The sequence below is a fragment of the Podarcis muralis genome, chromosome 16 (assembly GCF_964188315.1).
Source record: "Podarcis muralis chromosome 16, rPodMur119.hap1.1, whole genome shotgun sequence".
Lineage (NCBI taxonomy): Eukaryota > Metazoa > Chordata > Lepidosauria > Squamata > Lacertidae > Podarcis > Podarcis muralis.
In genome coordinates this window covers 21,555,050-21,569,636 of record NC_135670.1, presented here as the reverse complement: position 1 = coordinate 21,569,636, position 14,587 = coordinate 21,555,050, and the positions used below count along the sequence as shown (strand labels likewise).

Genomic DNA, 14,587 nt, shown 5'->3' with positions numbered 1-14,587 from the left:
TAAGGTAGCACAAGGAACTACGTATTTAGATCTGGGAACGAAATAGAAGATAATATGTTTAACCCAAAAGCTCCCTTTATGTTTGATAAACAGTGTCTTTTATCGTTGGTCTCAAATGTACACACAGTCCTCCGTGAGCAGAGTGTTTAGGTGTGTGCCTTTTTTTCGTGATGTCTTTGACTGGTTGGATGCTGTGGAATGATGGGAGGAACCAGCTGGGGAAAGAAGACTCAGAGCCAGGGGATTGGTGGTGAGACAACGATGAGTGGTCAGAGGGAGAAGAGAGAGCAGACAGGGAGGAGGAGGAGATGTCGGACACCGAAGAGGCAACAGGGTTTAGTGAGCAGGAAGAGTCTGTGGCAGAGAGCAATCCAGAATCAGAGGCAGAAGAGGAGGCTGGAGAGGAGGGAGGCCAAGAGGCAGAGATGAGGAAGGCTGCTGGAGAAGCCAGGGAGTCCCTCCCTCCTGCTCTTCCCTGGTCTCCCAGAACCAAAAGAGGTATGAAGAGGGTGGAGCAAAGACAGGCTAGACTAAGGAGCCTCAGATTGCTAGGGAAGGAACTGGGGGAACAGGAGACTTTAGAAGCACTGGGAAGGCAGGGACATTCAGCCCTTGCAACTGCCTCATTGGGGCAAGAGCCACTGGGAAGGTTTGCTGTGCTCAATAGGCCTAGCTCCCTGAGCTGCCTTGTTTCTTTGAATAAAGAGTTAACTTCACTGAAGACGTGCGAGTCCTTGCGGACTTGCTCCTGGCAACCGCTCCTGTCGCCCGACCTGATTCTGAACACGGAGGGAATATTGCCTTGCATATATTATCCTCCAGTTTCATTCCCTGGCTGTAAATGGAAGGCAGATTGAGAAGTTTCTGTGGGCAACTCACTTAGGGAAATCCTTTTCCTCCCTTCTAGAGACCCTCTGGAATCTCCTTCAAGCAGTTTGATGGGCTGATGCGGTTTTATAAACCTCGGATGAGCGCTCGAGACCGTTACCTTACCTTCAAAGCACTGAATCAAAGCAATACCCCTTTAGTCAGGTGGGGACCCCTCTATTTGTGTCGGGTGGTAGGGGTGGGGCAAAGGGGCAAAGGGGTGGGGGTTAACTGAGAAGAGAAATGGATTCCATGAAGAATTAAAAGAGCATCAAACACCCCTAATTCTGAAACAAAGGATGGTGTTCAACTAAGCTTTACTTGGCCTGGTGGCAAATCGGCAACGAGTTCAGGTTTCTGAGCAGTAATGTTAATATGCAGATGGCCTATGCGATTACACAGTAGAAGCTTTCATTGAGGTAGGGTAGAACCTGGTTTTTGCAAAGTCTTAATGAAAACTTGGGGGAGCTTCAGCCAAGAATTCTCAGGTCTTTGGACTGGATAACTTAGTGAAATAATAATAATAATAATAATAATAATAATAATAATAATAATAATAATACCCATCTAACTGGGTTGCCCAAGCCACTCTGGGCAGCTCCCAACAAAATATTAAAAACACAATAAAACCTCAAACATTAAAAACTTCCTTGTACGGGGCTGCCTTCAGATGTCTTCTTAAAATCACATAGTTGTTTATCTGTTTCAGATAAACGACAACAAATGGAAGGGCGTTGCACAGGGTGGGTGCTGCTACTGAGAAGGCCCTCTGCCTGGTTTCCTGTATTTTCACCCCTCTCAGTGAGGGAATCAGCAGAAGGCCGTAGGTGCTGGATCTTTGTCCAGGCTGGATGATGGGGGTGGAGATGCTCCTTCAGGTACACAGGGCCGAGGCCATTTAGGGCTTTAAAGGTCAGCACACAACACAATTGTGCTCGGAAACGTACTGCAATGTGATTTCACATGAGTAATGCCCTGATTGTAAAATCCAACTCTTATAGAGGTCAATCTTCTCTTTCAGTCTAAAGGATATGTACAATTTCTATGAAGTTGTTGGTTTAAAATGGAAGGTAAGTAATGTTGTTGTTGTTTATGGATGTGGGGTAGCTAGGGATGGGAGAGACATTCTATTCAGTTCACATTTGAAGGTGAAACCTACCGTAACTGATCTTCCTGAAACCATACGCAAATCGAAACACAGCCATCCTTTGAAATTCACACTTCTCTGAATTTCGCAGTGCCGAGTAAAATGTGTACAAAAACGCATATAACAGGGTGAGGTGTCCACTGAAAATAGCACACAAAATGCATGGTATTAAAAGGAATTGCTTTGCAAACACTTGTACACAAGGCAAAAATCGCATGCAATATATATTTTACAAAGAAATTAACACCAAATTGCTGGTGAATTTTCATGAGGACTTTAAAAAACACATTGCAGACTGATGTGGAAATGAGGAGAGCTGAAAAATGAGGAACCGAGAGAGACAGAAATTGACAGATTTGCCCATTCTTAGGAAAGGGGAAGGATGAGGGCATTGATTTATTTACTGTCAAAGAAGAGTTGTGTTGGTGGAGATAGCGGAAACTCCTTGTGCAGTTTTGTTTTAGCTCTTGTTACTGCCAGTAATGCTACAGTGTGGAAACCAAGACATCTTAAATAAAGGCTGTTCTGTGGGCTGTTCCATTTCCAGGCTAAAAGGAACCGGGAACATTGGTTTGATGATCTTCCACGGACAGCGTTCCTTATTTTTAAAGGTAAAGGCCTGGAGTTTCAGAGCCGATGCAGCTGGAGGCCCTAGCGTGGTTAGAGTCTTAGACTAGGACCTGGGGCTCGAACCCCCACTCAGCCATGTTGAAGTGGGTGACCTTGGCCCAGCCACTTGCTCTCAGCCTAATCTACCTCACAAGGTTGTTGTGGGGACAAAAAAGAGGAGGGGGGAGAACTATGTACACCTCCTTGAGCACCTTGGAGGAAATGCGGAGAGATAAAAATGTAATAAATAAAGAAATTTCCAAAGACATGGCTTCTTAGGAGCTGCCTTCTCATCCTATGTGGGAAGAGGAACTGGCAGGAGGGAGTTCAAGCTAATAATAATAATAAATTTATTATACCCCGCCCATCTGGCTGGGTTTCCCCAGCCACTCTGGGCGGCTTTCAACAAATGATTAAAAATACATTAAAACACCAGCCATTAAAAACTTCCCTAAACAGGGCTGCCTTCACATGTCTTCTAAACGTCAGATAGTTGTTTATTTCCTTGGGAGGGCGTTCCACAGGGCGGGCGCCACTACCGAGAAGGCCCTTTGCCTGGTTCCTTGTAACTTCGCTTCTTGCAGTGAGGGAACCGCCAGAAGGCGCTGGACCTCAGTGTCCGGGCTGAACGGTGGGGGTGTGGACACTCCTTCAGGTATACAGGGCTGAGGCTGTTTAGGGCTTTAAAGGTGAGCACCAACATTTTGAATTGTGCTCTGAAACGTACTGGGAGCCAATGTAGGTCTTACAGGACTGGTGTTATATGGTCTCAGTAGCCGGTCCCAGTCACCAGTCTAGCTGCTGCATTCTGGATTAGTTGTAGTTTCCGGGTCACCTTCAAAGTTAGCCTCACATAGAGTGCATTGCAGTAGTCCAAGCGGGAGATAACTAGAGCATGCACCACTCTGGCGAGACAGTCCACGGGCAGGTAGGGTCTCAATCTGCGTACCAGATGGAGCTGGTAGACAGCTGTCCTGGACACAGAATGGACCTGCGCCTCCATGGACAGCTGTGAGTCCAAAATGACTCCCAGGCTGCATATCTGGTCCTTCAGGGGCACAGTTGCCCCATTCAGGACCAAGATGGATTCACATCCCAGTTGTGAGTCAGTGCAGGTGTTTTCCTCACCCAGCAATTAGCTCCCGAGTCTTTGTATGATTGCACTGCTTAGTGGGTTCCTGGATGCAGCCCCAAAATGTCATAAGGATAAGCTCTAAGCCTTTTTGAATGTTCACTTCATCTTGAGATGGCTTATGCCAGGCTTTCACAAACTTGGCTCTCCAGCTGTTGTTGGACTACAACTCCCATCACCCCTAGCTGGCAGGACCAGTGGTCAGGGATGATGGGAACTGTAGTTCAAAAACAGCTGGAGACCAAAGTTTGGTAAGCGCTTGCAGGTACAATAGATTTAAGCAGCATTGCAGATTAAGGTTGTTGTTTTTTAAATCCTATGTATGTATGGAAAGTCGTAGTGGGAAGGAAGAATCCGAAATCAGGATTCTAAACATGTTTTCCCCTTAACACGTTCCTTCTTTCAACAGGCATTAATATACTTGTGAATTCCCGGGCCTTCCAGTATGCCATGTGTAAGTCTGATCCAAACTCTTAATTTCACCCCATTAGCTGCCAAGAAACGGGGTGTTCTCCAAGAAAATTAAATATCCTAAACCTGCAGTAGCTTGTGGAGCTGTGTCCTTCAGATGCCACTAAGGGGTGTGGGAATGGGAATGCAATAAAATACAATTTATAAGAAATAAGATGGAACTAAAAATCGTACAGCGTCTAGCACAGTGCATTACCATTGCTATGACAGGGATAAAAATCACAAAGGTATCTGTCAAGGCCCTCAGAAATTTTCAAGTGGCCCATGGAGGAACATAGTTTGGGAACTATTGCTCCAGAGCTCAATAGGGCTGGTGAGAATCAGCTCGGCAAGTAGAAGATCAGTAGAAGATCTTTTAAGAACTGGTGCCTGACTGTGCTTATTTTAAAAATTTATTAAACACCTGTTGTCAAATTATTTCAGGGTAGTGTTTGCTGCACCTCTTCCCTCCCCATCTCTCTTTCCTTTTGTGTCATGCTGTTTAGCCTTAGAGGGAAGGGGACTGCCTTGTTTTGTCATACAGTGGTACCTTGGTTCTCAAACTTAATCCGTTCCAGAAGTCCGTTCCAAAACCAAAGCATTCCAAAACCAAGGCGTGGTTTCCCATAGAAAGTAATGCAAAATGGATTAATCCGTTCCAGACTTTTAAAAGCAACCCCTAAAACAGCAGTTTAACATTAATTTTCCTATCTAACGAGATCATTGATCCCTGAAATGAAAGCAATAGTCAATGCCCTGTACTATAAAATAAATAAGACAGCTTTGTAGATGATAAAAATTAAAATTATTATTATTTTTTTACCTGCACTGATGATAGTCGTTGTTTGGATGTGGGGCTTTTCTCCATTTCCGCATTCACACAATCAATCAATCAATCAATCAATCAATAGCTGACCTGGGTTCCAGACAGTCACAAAAACAAATTAACTGAAAAAGCCTCAAAAACAAAAACGCAAAATAAATAGCAAAAACAAAAGCACCAAACTTAATCTGTTCCGGAAGTCCGTTTGATTTCCAAACTGTTAGAAAACCAAGACACAACTTCTGATTGGTGCAGGCGCCCAGCAAACAATAGCCGACAACCGCATTGGACGTTTGGCTTCTGAAAAATGTTCGAAAACTGGAACACTTCTGCGTTTTCGGCATTTGGGAACCAAGGTGTTTGAGAACCAAGGCACCACTGTACTGATCTTATGTATGCTGCTCTGGGGTCCGGGGGGCGGGGGCTGAAGTGCTTTTTTAAAAGCTTAAAAGCTGGGTTAAAAGTGCTTAAAACCAGTCCAAATTTTGGTTCCTGTGTGAAGCTACCTAAAGGTGACATCTTAGCTGAATCCATGTGTTTGGATGCTCTGTGCTGTGGGCTGACGGGGTTTTGTTGCGTTTTGTAGATACTCTGTTGGCAGTGAATGGCCTCTGGATCCTAGTGGAAACCTTTATGTTGCGAGGTACGGAATAACACAGCTCTCTTCTGCTTGCTGACTCTCTTCCCTATCGAGGTTTCAGTGCCCCCATCTGATATGGTGTTTTCCCTCCCTCCCTCTCTCTCTGCTTTTTCAGATGGGATCTTCTCACGAGATGTCCCTTGGAGTTACATTGTCTTCCTTACAAGTAAGTCTTGGCGCTCCCTATTATGATCTCTGAATATACTCCTTCCAAACATTTGTGCTTGTTGGGATATTTGTATTCATTTATTTAAAATATGCATATAACACTATTCATTTAAAAACAACAACCCCAGAGTGGTTTACAACAATTGTGCATAAGACCATAGAACAAAAGCCATATAAGAAAGTTAAAATCCACACTTAACTTTCGCCCCACAAAGGTCCACACTCTAAAGCTCCTTTCTGTTTGTCCCAGAGCTTTCCCCACAAAAACGAGCTCTTTAAAGCTGCAGCACAACAAATGATAATTGGGGTTTTCTGCAGATAGTTGTTTGCTCCGATTCAGCTTTAAAGAGCAGGTTTTCATGGGAAAAGCTCTGAAGTAAAAACAAGGTGCTAGGACACAGAGTTGTAAACTGTGAACCATGCCTGGAAACACAGAGGGAAGGTAAGTGTGGATACTGTTATGGAAAGATATATTCTTAATTGCTTGCAATAGAAAGTGTTCATCAGACGTTTAAAAGTTTGCATGGAAGGTGTCTGCTGAACCTCTATTGGCAGAGCATCACGTGATACTGGGCCAGTTATATGAAAGGCTTGGTTTCTTGTTGTTGCGTGGCGAGTACACGCCTCCCCCCTTGGAAAATAAAGACACAAGACACAGCATTTAAGGTTAATGGGCGAAAAAGGCCACAACTTTATTGATTGCAGGAATTGAGCGGTATTGGCTTAGGCATTGGTCCTATCAACTAACCGGCTTCAGGCTGATTGCTTGAAGACCGGCAAGGGTTAACCGCCAGTAGGGGGAGTCCTGCTGATGTACATCAACTAGGAGCTCCCCCGGGGTCACCGCTCGGGGGCGTGCCTTAGGCCCACACCTCCATAGGCTTCGGACAGGGCAACTTTCCCCCCAGAATCCTTTACTGGACTACCCTTCGATTTGGGGAAAGGTGATGACGCTTCCTCCCCCCCCCCATCTGCATAACAGTACCTTTACCAATGCCTAACCACCAATGCCGAGGAAGATTTGCTACGAGGTAGGCGAAAAAACCAAATGGCTGGTGCCAATTTGCCAAGTGTTTTCAATTTGCCAATTGTTTTCAAATGAGCCTTGCCAACTCGGGGAACAACCCAGCTTCTTAAGCCTGTTGTCTCAGTGGCGGTATCTGCGGTGGTCAACAGATGCAGTTTGTTTCTTGAAGCTATCCAAGCAAAGCTCCCCTGGGGAAGGGCTGCAGCTCAGTGGTAGAGCACCTGCTTTGCATGCAGAAGGTCCCATGTTCAATGCACAGCATCTCCAGGAAGGACTAGGAAAGGACTTTTGCCTGAAACTCTGGAGAGCTGCTGCCAGTCAGCGTGGACAGCACCAAATTAGATGGACCCGACTCTGCATAAGGCAGTTTCTTATGGTCAAGTGGAAGGCTTTTCCTGCTTATACAGTGCTATTGTGTTTTTGTATGTGCTGGGAGCCACCCAAAGTGGCTGGGGAAGCCGGTCAGATGAGTGTGATAAAAATAAAATAAAATAAAAATAATTATTATTATTATTTATTACACTATGTTAGAAGGTCCTTGTTAGAGGCCCAGTTCTTGATGCCCTCCTCTTCTGAGGGGAGGTGGGTTGAAAGGCAGGATAACTAGGTTGTAAGAAAACACTTCTAGATCCGTCTTTGGGAGAGGATGTTAAATGACAGCTCTCTGCTTTCACCGAGTCCTAGAAGAGCTTTTGGTCTCTATTAAAGGAGCTCCAGATTCTTCCATGTTGGCTGCTGGTCCACTTTCCCCTCAGACACGGGTTGCTTCCCTGAGCCAATGAAGGTGTCTGTTGTCGAATTTAATGCCAAAGGTCACATCTGATCTTCAGCCTGCATGTGATGTCATGTTCTCTTGTGTCCACAGTCTATGGGGTCGAAGTGCTCCTGAAGATCACTGGATTGGGGCCTATTGAATACCTGTCATCTGGCTGGAACCTGTAAGTGTGTGTCATCATTCTGTGTCATAAACTATTTTTTTAAAAAAGTTTATATTTTATTGAGATTATTGTAGTAATTTTTAAAAAATAATAATAGTAAAAGGGGAAAAAAGAGAATATATAAAAATACATTTTAAAAAGCAGAGGAAAACAGCAATAACAAAATCACATAAAATGTAAGTTTACGAAAATGTAAACTTATGAAATGTAAGTTTACGAAACAGTTATATAAGTAGATGAATAAACTAATTGTTTCGGCAAATACATTCCAAATATCACTACATTTGTCCAGGCATAATTTTCATCTGAAAATGATTCGTTCATGGGCTGCAAGAGCTGTCGTGTCATCTATCCATTGATTGAAGGGGGCTATATTTTTGTCCCTCCATTGTACCAGTATCAATTTTTTTGCAGATGTGAGGGGATAGAGAATCCAAATGTCAAGCCCTATATATTAGGTGCAGTCATACCTCGGAAGTTGAACAGAATACGTTCGACTTCCAAAACGTTTGGAAACAGAGAAGCTCCTGCAGCCAATTGGAAGCTGCAGAACCCCCGTCGGACATTCGGGTTCCAAAGAACATTTGCAAACCGGAACACTCACTTCCGAGTTTGCAGTGCTCAGGAGACAAAATGTTTGACTCTCAAGGCGTTTGGGATCCAAGGTACGAAGTGTATATAGTTTATGCTATATACGTCAGAGACTAAAGCAGGGATAGAGAACCTCAGGCCAGAGGGAGGGGCTGGATGTGGCCCTTTGAGTCTCTCTATTTGGCCCTCGAGAGTCTCTCCCAGGCCACACCCATCACAGTCCCTGCTTCGCACCCTCATTGAGCATTTTTGCCAGGCTAGAATGTTTGCAAACTCCTTCCTTGCCTGAATGGGGTATAGAGTCCACAAACATTAGTTGCTGCACCCATTTTTCCTGCTGGCCCCACCCACCACCTCCCTGTTGCCCTGGGGGGGGGGGCGTTGCCTATAGGGGAATGCAACTCTTCTCCCCAGGGACACAGGCTTACAAGTTCATCCCTGAAGATGTTTCTTCTTTTCCCTCTCTCTCTTTTCCAGCTTTGATTTTTCTGTCACCTTGTTTGCATTCTTGGGCCTCCTGGCACTGGCGTTAAACATGGAGCCGTTCTACTTCATTGTAGTCCTGCGGCCTCTGCAGTTACTGAGGCGAGTAATTGGTTGAATATGTACAGAGGGAATGGCAAACCCAAGAGCTGGAATGATTCGTTCCTAACTGAGGTTTGATGAAGGCCTTGGCTGACAGGATGCCGAGAGGCCAGTCTGGGGGTCAGGAGAAAGGGGAGAGCAGTTGTATTATTGTTCATTTTAATTGCGTATGGACTCCGTTGTTGCTTGCAAACGGTTTAGAAGCCATTTTGGCATGTAAGCGGTATAGAATAAAGAATGTTAATAATCATATTGCGTCCCAGTTCTGGGCACCACAATTTAAAGAGGATGTTGACAAGCTGGGACGTGTGGAGAGGAGGGCAACCACAATGATCAAGGCTCTGGAAACCAAGCCTTATGAGGAACGGTTGAAGGAGCTGGGTATGTTTAGCCTGGAAAAGAGGAGACTGAGAGGAGATAGGATAGCCATCTTCAAATATCTCAAGGGTTGTCACATGGAAGAGGGAACAAGCTTGATTTCTCCTGCTCTGGAGGGTAGGACTCGAATCGATGGCTTCAAGTTGCAAGAAAGGGGATTCCGACTAAACATCAGGAAGAACTTTCTGACAGGAAGAGCTGTTTGACAGTAGGACAGCTTCCCTTGGGAGGTTATGGACTCTCCTTCCTTGGAGGTTTTTCAGCAGAGGTTGGGTGGCCGTCTGTCAGGGATGCTTTAGCTGAGATTCCTGCATTTCAGGAGAGAGGACCCTTGGGATGGATGTCTTCTGACTCCACAATTCTATGATTCTATATTGTAACAATTTGCATTGTGTCTTCCTTTCGTTGCCCCAGATTAGTAATGCATTTAAAGATCAGAGTCAGTCGGCCACCCTGGGAAGTAAACATCCTTCTGCAACTCATTCATGTTGCTCCCTGCTCCCTTTTTGTTGTTGTTGCAGGCTGTTTAAGCTGAAGAAACGCTACCGGAATGTCTTGGATACCATGTTTGAGCTGTTCCCCAGAATGGCCAGGTAACTGAGAGCGGAAGGCGCAGCAGACAGTGATGGCCACCAACTTGGATGGCTTTAAAAGAGGACTGGACAAATTCATGGTAGAATAAGGCTATTGGTAGCCACTAGCCATGATGGCTGTGCTCAAGAGGTAGTTATGGCCACAAACTTTACATTAGCTTGAAAAATTACGCTATCATAGGCTACTAGCCATGATGGCCGTCTTTTGCCTCTGAATACCAGTTGCTCAAATCAGGTGTGAACACTGCTGTTGCACTTGGGTCTTACTTTCAGGCTTCTGATTGGAGCGTCTTGTTGATCATGTGAGAACAGAAAGTCGGACTAGATGGGCCTTTGGCTCTTCCTATGTTCTTAAAGACCACAATAAACAATGCCAACATACAAAAACTCACCAAGCCCTTCTGATGGCCGGTGGCTCTAGGTCAAGAGGGCACTGAAGCCTTTCTCGTTGGCTCCCTCTTTTTCTCCTGGGATCCCTTCCATGTCTTGCACGGTCGAGCTTTAGAGTCCTTGGGCTTCTCTGCTGAAGGCATAGGAATGGAGCAGATTCCCTTAGATCACCATAAACTCCCTAACAGAAAAGCCTAACTGCCCATGATTTTCGCTTTGCTTAACCTTGGCTTTTTTCTCCTTTAGCCTAGGTTTAACATTGCTCATCTTCTATTACTGTTTCGCCATCATTGGCATGGAGTTCTTCTCAGGAAAGCTCTTCCCAAATTGCTGCAAGTGAGTGCCCAGCATTTTCCTTCCGTCTGGAAAGTATTTACCGTGCCTTAAAGTTGGGAGCCTTAAAGATGTGTCTGAATGGAAGTGGGGAGAGATAGGTTCAAGTTCTGCATTGTTTACCTTGCAGGATTGTTTTGAGGATTCAAGTGGGCTGGGCTGGGCAGGGCAGAGGCTGGTGGGTGGAATGGGAAGAACTCTATACAGCATCCTAAGCACTTTTTGGAAGAGGGTGATAAAAATATCATTAGTTGTCCATTTGTTTCTGGGCCCAATTCAAGATGCTCATGTTGGTGTTTAAAGCCCTAAACTTGGGCCCCAAATATCTGAATACCACCTCTTTCCCTGCAGAACATATCAGGTGTTAAGATATGTAAAGGAGGCCCCTCTTGGTGGTTCCACCTGCCCCTGCAGTTCGGGGTGATGGCAGCCTGGGAGAGGGCCTTCTCTGTGGGAGCCCCTAAGCAGTAGAACTCCCTCCCCATTGATGTGCTCCTGGCACCTTCACTAAACAGCTTCCAGCCACTGCGGAAGGCACACTGGCCCTCGACACCTGGACCCGCCCTATTCCTGTGATTGTAATCTAACTCTTTTACATTACAATTACAGGAATAGGATGGGCCCTGAAAACACACATCTCAGGTGTCGAAGGCCAGTAGCCACCGCCACAGGTCCTTGAAGCCACTGAGTTGCGTTAACTCAATAATAATAATAATAATAATAATAATAATAATAATAATAATAATTTGCACCCCACCCATCTGACTGCGCTGATTACAGCATCACGGCCTTATGGCTTCTGTTCTGGGACACAGAAACATTTTCCAGGCTACCCACCCCCTCTGCTGTCCTGAGTTGCATTTGTAAAAAAATAAAAAACCACCTCATCCCTTATATACTCGGCAAATGGCTGTGTTCTGCTGGAGAGGGCCTCCTGCAGGTACCACTGTATCAGGAGGTCCATTTTGTGTGATGTCATAAAAGGGCCCTTAGTGTGGTGGCACCTAATTCTTTGGAACGCCCTCCCTTTGCATATCAGTCTGGCACCGTCTCTTTCTGTCTTTAGAAGGCTTTCCTCTTTCAACAAGCCGTCTAAATGGAGATTTTTTTTTTAATCCCAGTGGGGAAATAAAAGATGTGAGTTCCCCCCCATAAGTGCCAGCATGTTTTTTTCCAATTGTGTTTATATAGGTGCTTGTTTTATATAAGTTTTTATAGTATTGTGAAATTGCTTTGAAATGTTTCATGGGAAGTGATTCATAAATAAATGTATAAGGGTATATTTTCAAGCTACTGTGGGCCATTTTGTATTATTATTATTTTCACAATAATCTTCATACCAAATAGTTGCATTGTTTCATAAGTTCACTTCCTGCCCCCATTTCCGCAGCGTTTTTACTCAGACCCTTTCTACTCCATTGTATCTTTTATCTACTACTCAAAGTTTCTCTCTTACAATCATTTTATCATTTTTCTCCCCCTGCTTTTATCTCAAACCTTCCTGCAATTTCATTTGATTGTAGTATTTTTTTTTTTAAAAAAAACAAATAGTCCACAAAAACATTTTGTACCTGCTTCTCCGTTCAGTGCCAGCACGGTGGCAGATTCCTATCGCTGGGTCAACCACACCGTGGGAAACAGGACGGTGATGGAAGAAGGCTACTACTATCTCAACAACTTCGACAATGTTTTGAACAGTTTTGGTAAGAGCACAAATCCCAGCGCCCTCTGCTGATGTAGCCAGGAAATGCCGCTGGGGAATTTGGTAGGGACTTGCTGCCCGTGAGCAGGGTGAATAAAAATCAATGATTTAAAAATAAATAAATCGGATTTTAAAAAATTTAAATTGGATTTTTTTTTTTAAATTTAAGTTACCTTTTTAAAATTTAAATCAGATTTTTAAAATAAAATGCTTTTGGAGGAAAAATCTTTCTAAATACAGTTTTCTGTTTAATTTACATTATAGTCTATTCATTATATTACATTATAGTCTATTTAATTTACATTACATCTATCTATAATGTCTATTACATTATAGTCTATTTAATTTACATTATAGGCTATTCATCAGGAAATAAGGATTTGTTTTAAGTTTTTCATGTGTGCTAAAACTCAGGGGTTTTTTTTTTATTAAAAAAACCCGTTTAACCACATCAGTTAACAAACATGGATACATATGCTCTAATGTTATTTTTTAGTTAAATATATTGTTTAAATTGTTATTAAGGAAATGATTATTTTTCTCCTTCCAATAAAGTACAGCAGAAAAGTTATCCAAATATAAACAGTTAACTTATTAAACCTCACAATAATTTCATAATTATCGGTCAATGTATTTCTAATAGTATAACCAAATCAGTAATTTTTGATATAACTGTAAAAACTACTCTGAAAATTTATTATTCCAAAAATGAAACCTTTGTCTGGTTGCAAATATTAAGATTATATGAGCAAGAATGAGTCTTTCTGTAAAAAAAATGATTTAAATCAAGTCTTACTGACTAGTGATTTAAATAAAGTCTTGCTGACTAGTGATTCCGAGCCAATCGGAAGCTGCGCCTTGGTTTTCTAACTGTTTTGGGAGTTGAGTGGACTCCCGGAACAGATTAAATTCAAGAACCAAGGTACGGCTGTACATGATTCCTGCAAAACAGACTGGTGTGGGAGTTGTTCAGAAACATGGACCATCTCCATGATGGCTGTCCCTGTTGCTTTCCTTGATTGGATAGTGAGCCAGCCACGCATGGCCAATCAGAGATAATGACCTAGTGGCTCAGTTCTCAGCTGGGCAGTGAGCCCCGATTCACCACGTGCGATTGGCTCACTTTCGCCCAAGAAGGTGTGACCCAAGAAGGTTTCGCAGGAAGTGACCCAATATTCTGGTTTCATCTAGCCCCCAAATTCAAGACTGCTGAGGGGGAACTGAGTCACAACAGTGACCAGACAAGTGTTTGTTCTTCCCCTCTTTTTTTCTTTTTTGCAGTTACCCTGTTTGAGTTGACAGTCGTCAACGACTGGTACATCATCATGGTAAGTAGCACTCTGCCGCTCCCTGCCAGGAGCTTTCTTCTGTAATAATGTGGCTTGCGATTCCTTGGTGTCTGCGCTACTGCGCATTGGTTTATCACTGGCCATTAGATCATTGATCATTGCAGGGAATATGCCAAACAAATGGGCACATGGAAGTGAAAAGTAGAGGGAGCCAGTGCAATATGATTCTGGTAGGAACACTACACTAATGCTGGGAAGACCTGGGTTCAAACCTGCCACTCTCAAGCATAAAGTCCACTGGGCGAACTTGAATTAGTGTCCCTCAGTTCACCCATTGAGGGGATGAAATGAGTGTGAGAAGAGATAGAAAGAGAAAGTTAAGTGAGTGAGACCCAGGCTCCTCCTGGCCTGTCTGTTATAGTCAGTACTACCTTGACAGAAACATAACAGAACCAGTTTAAACCAGCTGTACTCAGCTTCCCAGAAGGAATAACCAAAACAGCAGAAAGCTTTTTCCTGTTTCTCTCACATAGAAATAAACCTTCTAGAATCCTCCTGAACCAATCAGAACAGGAAAGCTCTCTGCACATCAGATCAATGCTTTCTGCGCTAAGAAATTAAAACTGGCAATATTTTCCTTTTCAGGAAGGGGTGACATCAGAGACTTCGCACTGGAGCCGCCTCTATTTCATGATTTTCTATATTGTGACCATGGTAAGCGGAGTTGCCAACTGTGCTATTTTGTGAAGCAGTCCTGTAGCTATAGCGTGTATGTGTGATGCAGGGATGGGGCCTCCAGGCGTTGTTGGACTCCAACTCCCATCAGCCCCATACAATGGTCAGGGATGATGGGAGCCGTAGTCCAGCAAATTCAGCAGGGCCACATGCTCCCTGCCCTGTTCTGTAGCCTTCACAGTCACTCCCA

At 43.9% G+C, this 14,587-nt stretch overlaps 1 protein-coding gene across 8 annotated transcripts in view; it reads left to right on the top strand.

Moving 5' to 3' along the window:
- TPCN1 (two pore segment channel 1) overlaps positions 1 to 14,587 on the top strand; it is a 54,329-nt gene that overhangs the window by 29,807 nt on the left and 9,935 nt on the right. For all 8 annotated transcript variants that reach the window (XM_077920122.1, XM_077920126.1, XM_077920124.1 and 5 more), the window contains 13 exons: positions 908 to 1,032; positions 1,889 to 1,937; positions 2,562 to 2,625; positions 4,165 to 4,209; positions 5,615 to 5,671; positions 5,784 to 5,834; positions 7,729 to 7,801; positions 8,870 to 8,977; positions 9,877 to 9,948; positions 10,585 to 10,674; positions 12,259 to 12,374; positions 13,655 to 13,701; positions 14,308 to 14,376. In XM_077920122.1, the coding sequence (XP_077776248.1) occupies positions 908 to 1,032; positions 1,889 to 1,937; positions 2,562 to 2,625; positions 4,165 to 4,209; positions 5,615 to 5,671; positions 5,784 to 5,834; positions 7,729 to 7,801; positions 8,870 to 8,977; positions 9,877 to 9,948; positions 10,585 to 10,674; positions 12,259 to 12,374; positions 13,655 to 13,701; positions 14,308 to 14,376 (966 nt within the window). The remainder of the gene's footprint in view (positions 1 to 907; positions 1,033 to 1,888; positions 1,938 to 2,561; positions 2,626 to 4,164; positions 4,210 to 5,614; positions 5,672 to 5,783; positions 5,835 to 7,728; positions 7,802 to 8,869; positions 8,978 to 9,876; positions 9,949 to 10,584; positions 10,675 to 12,258; positions 12,375 to 13,654; positions 13,702 to 14,307; positions 14,377 to 14,587) is intronic.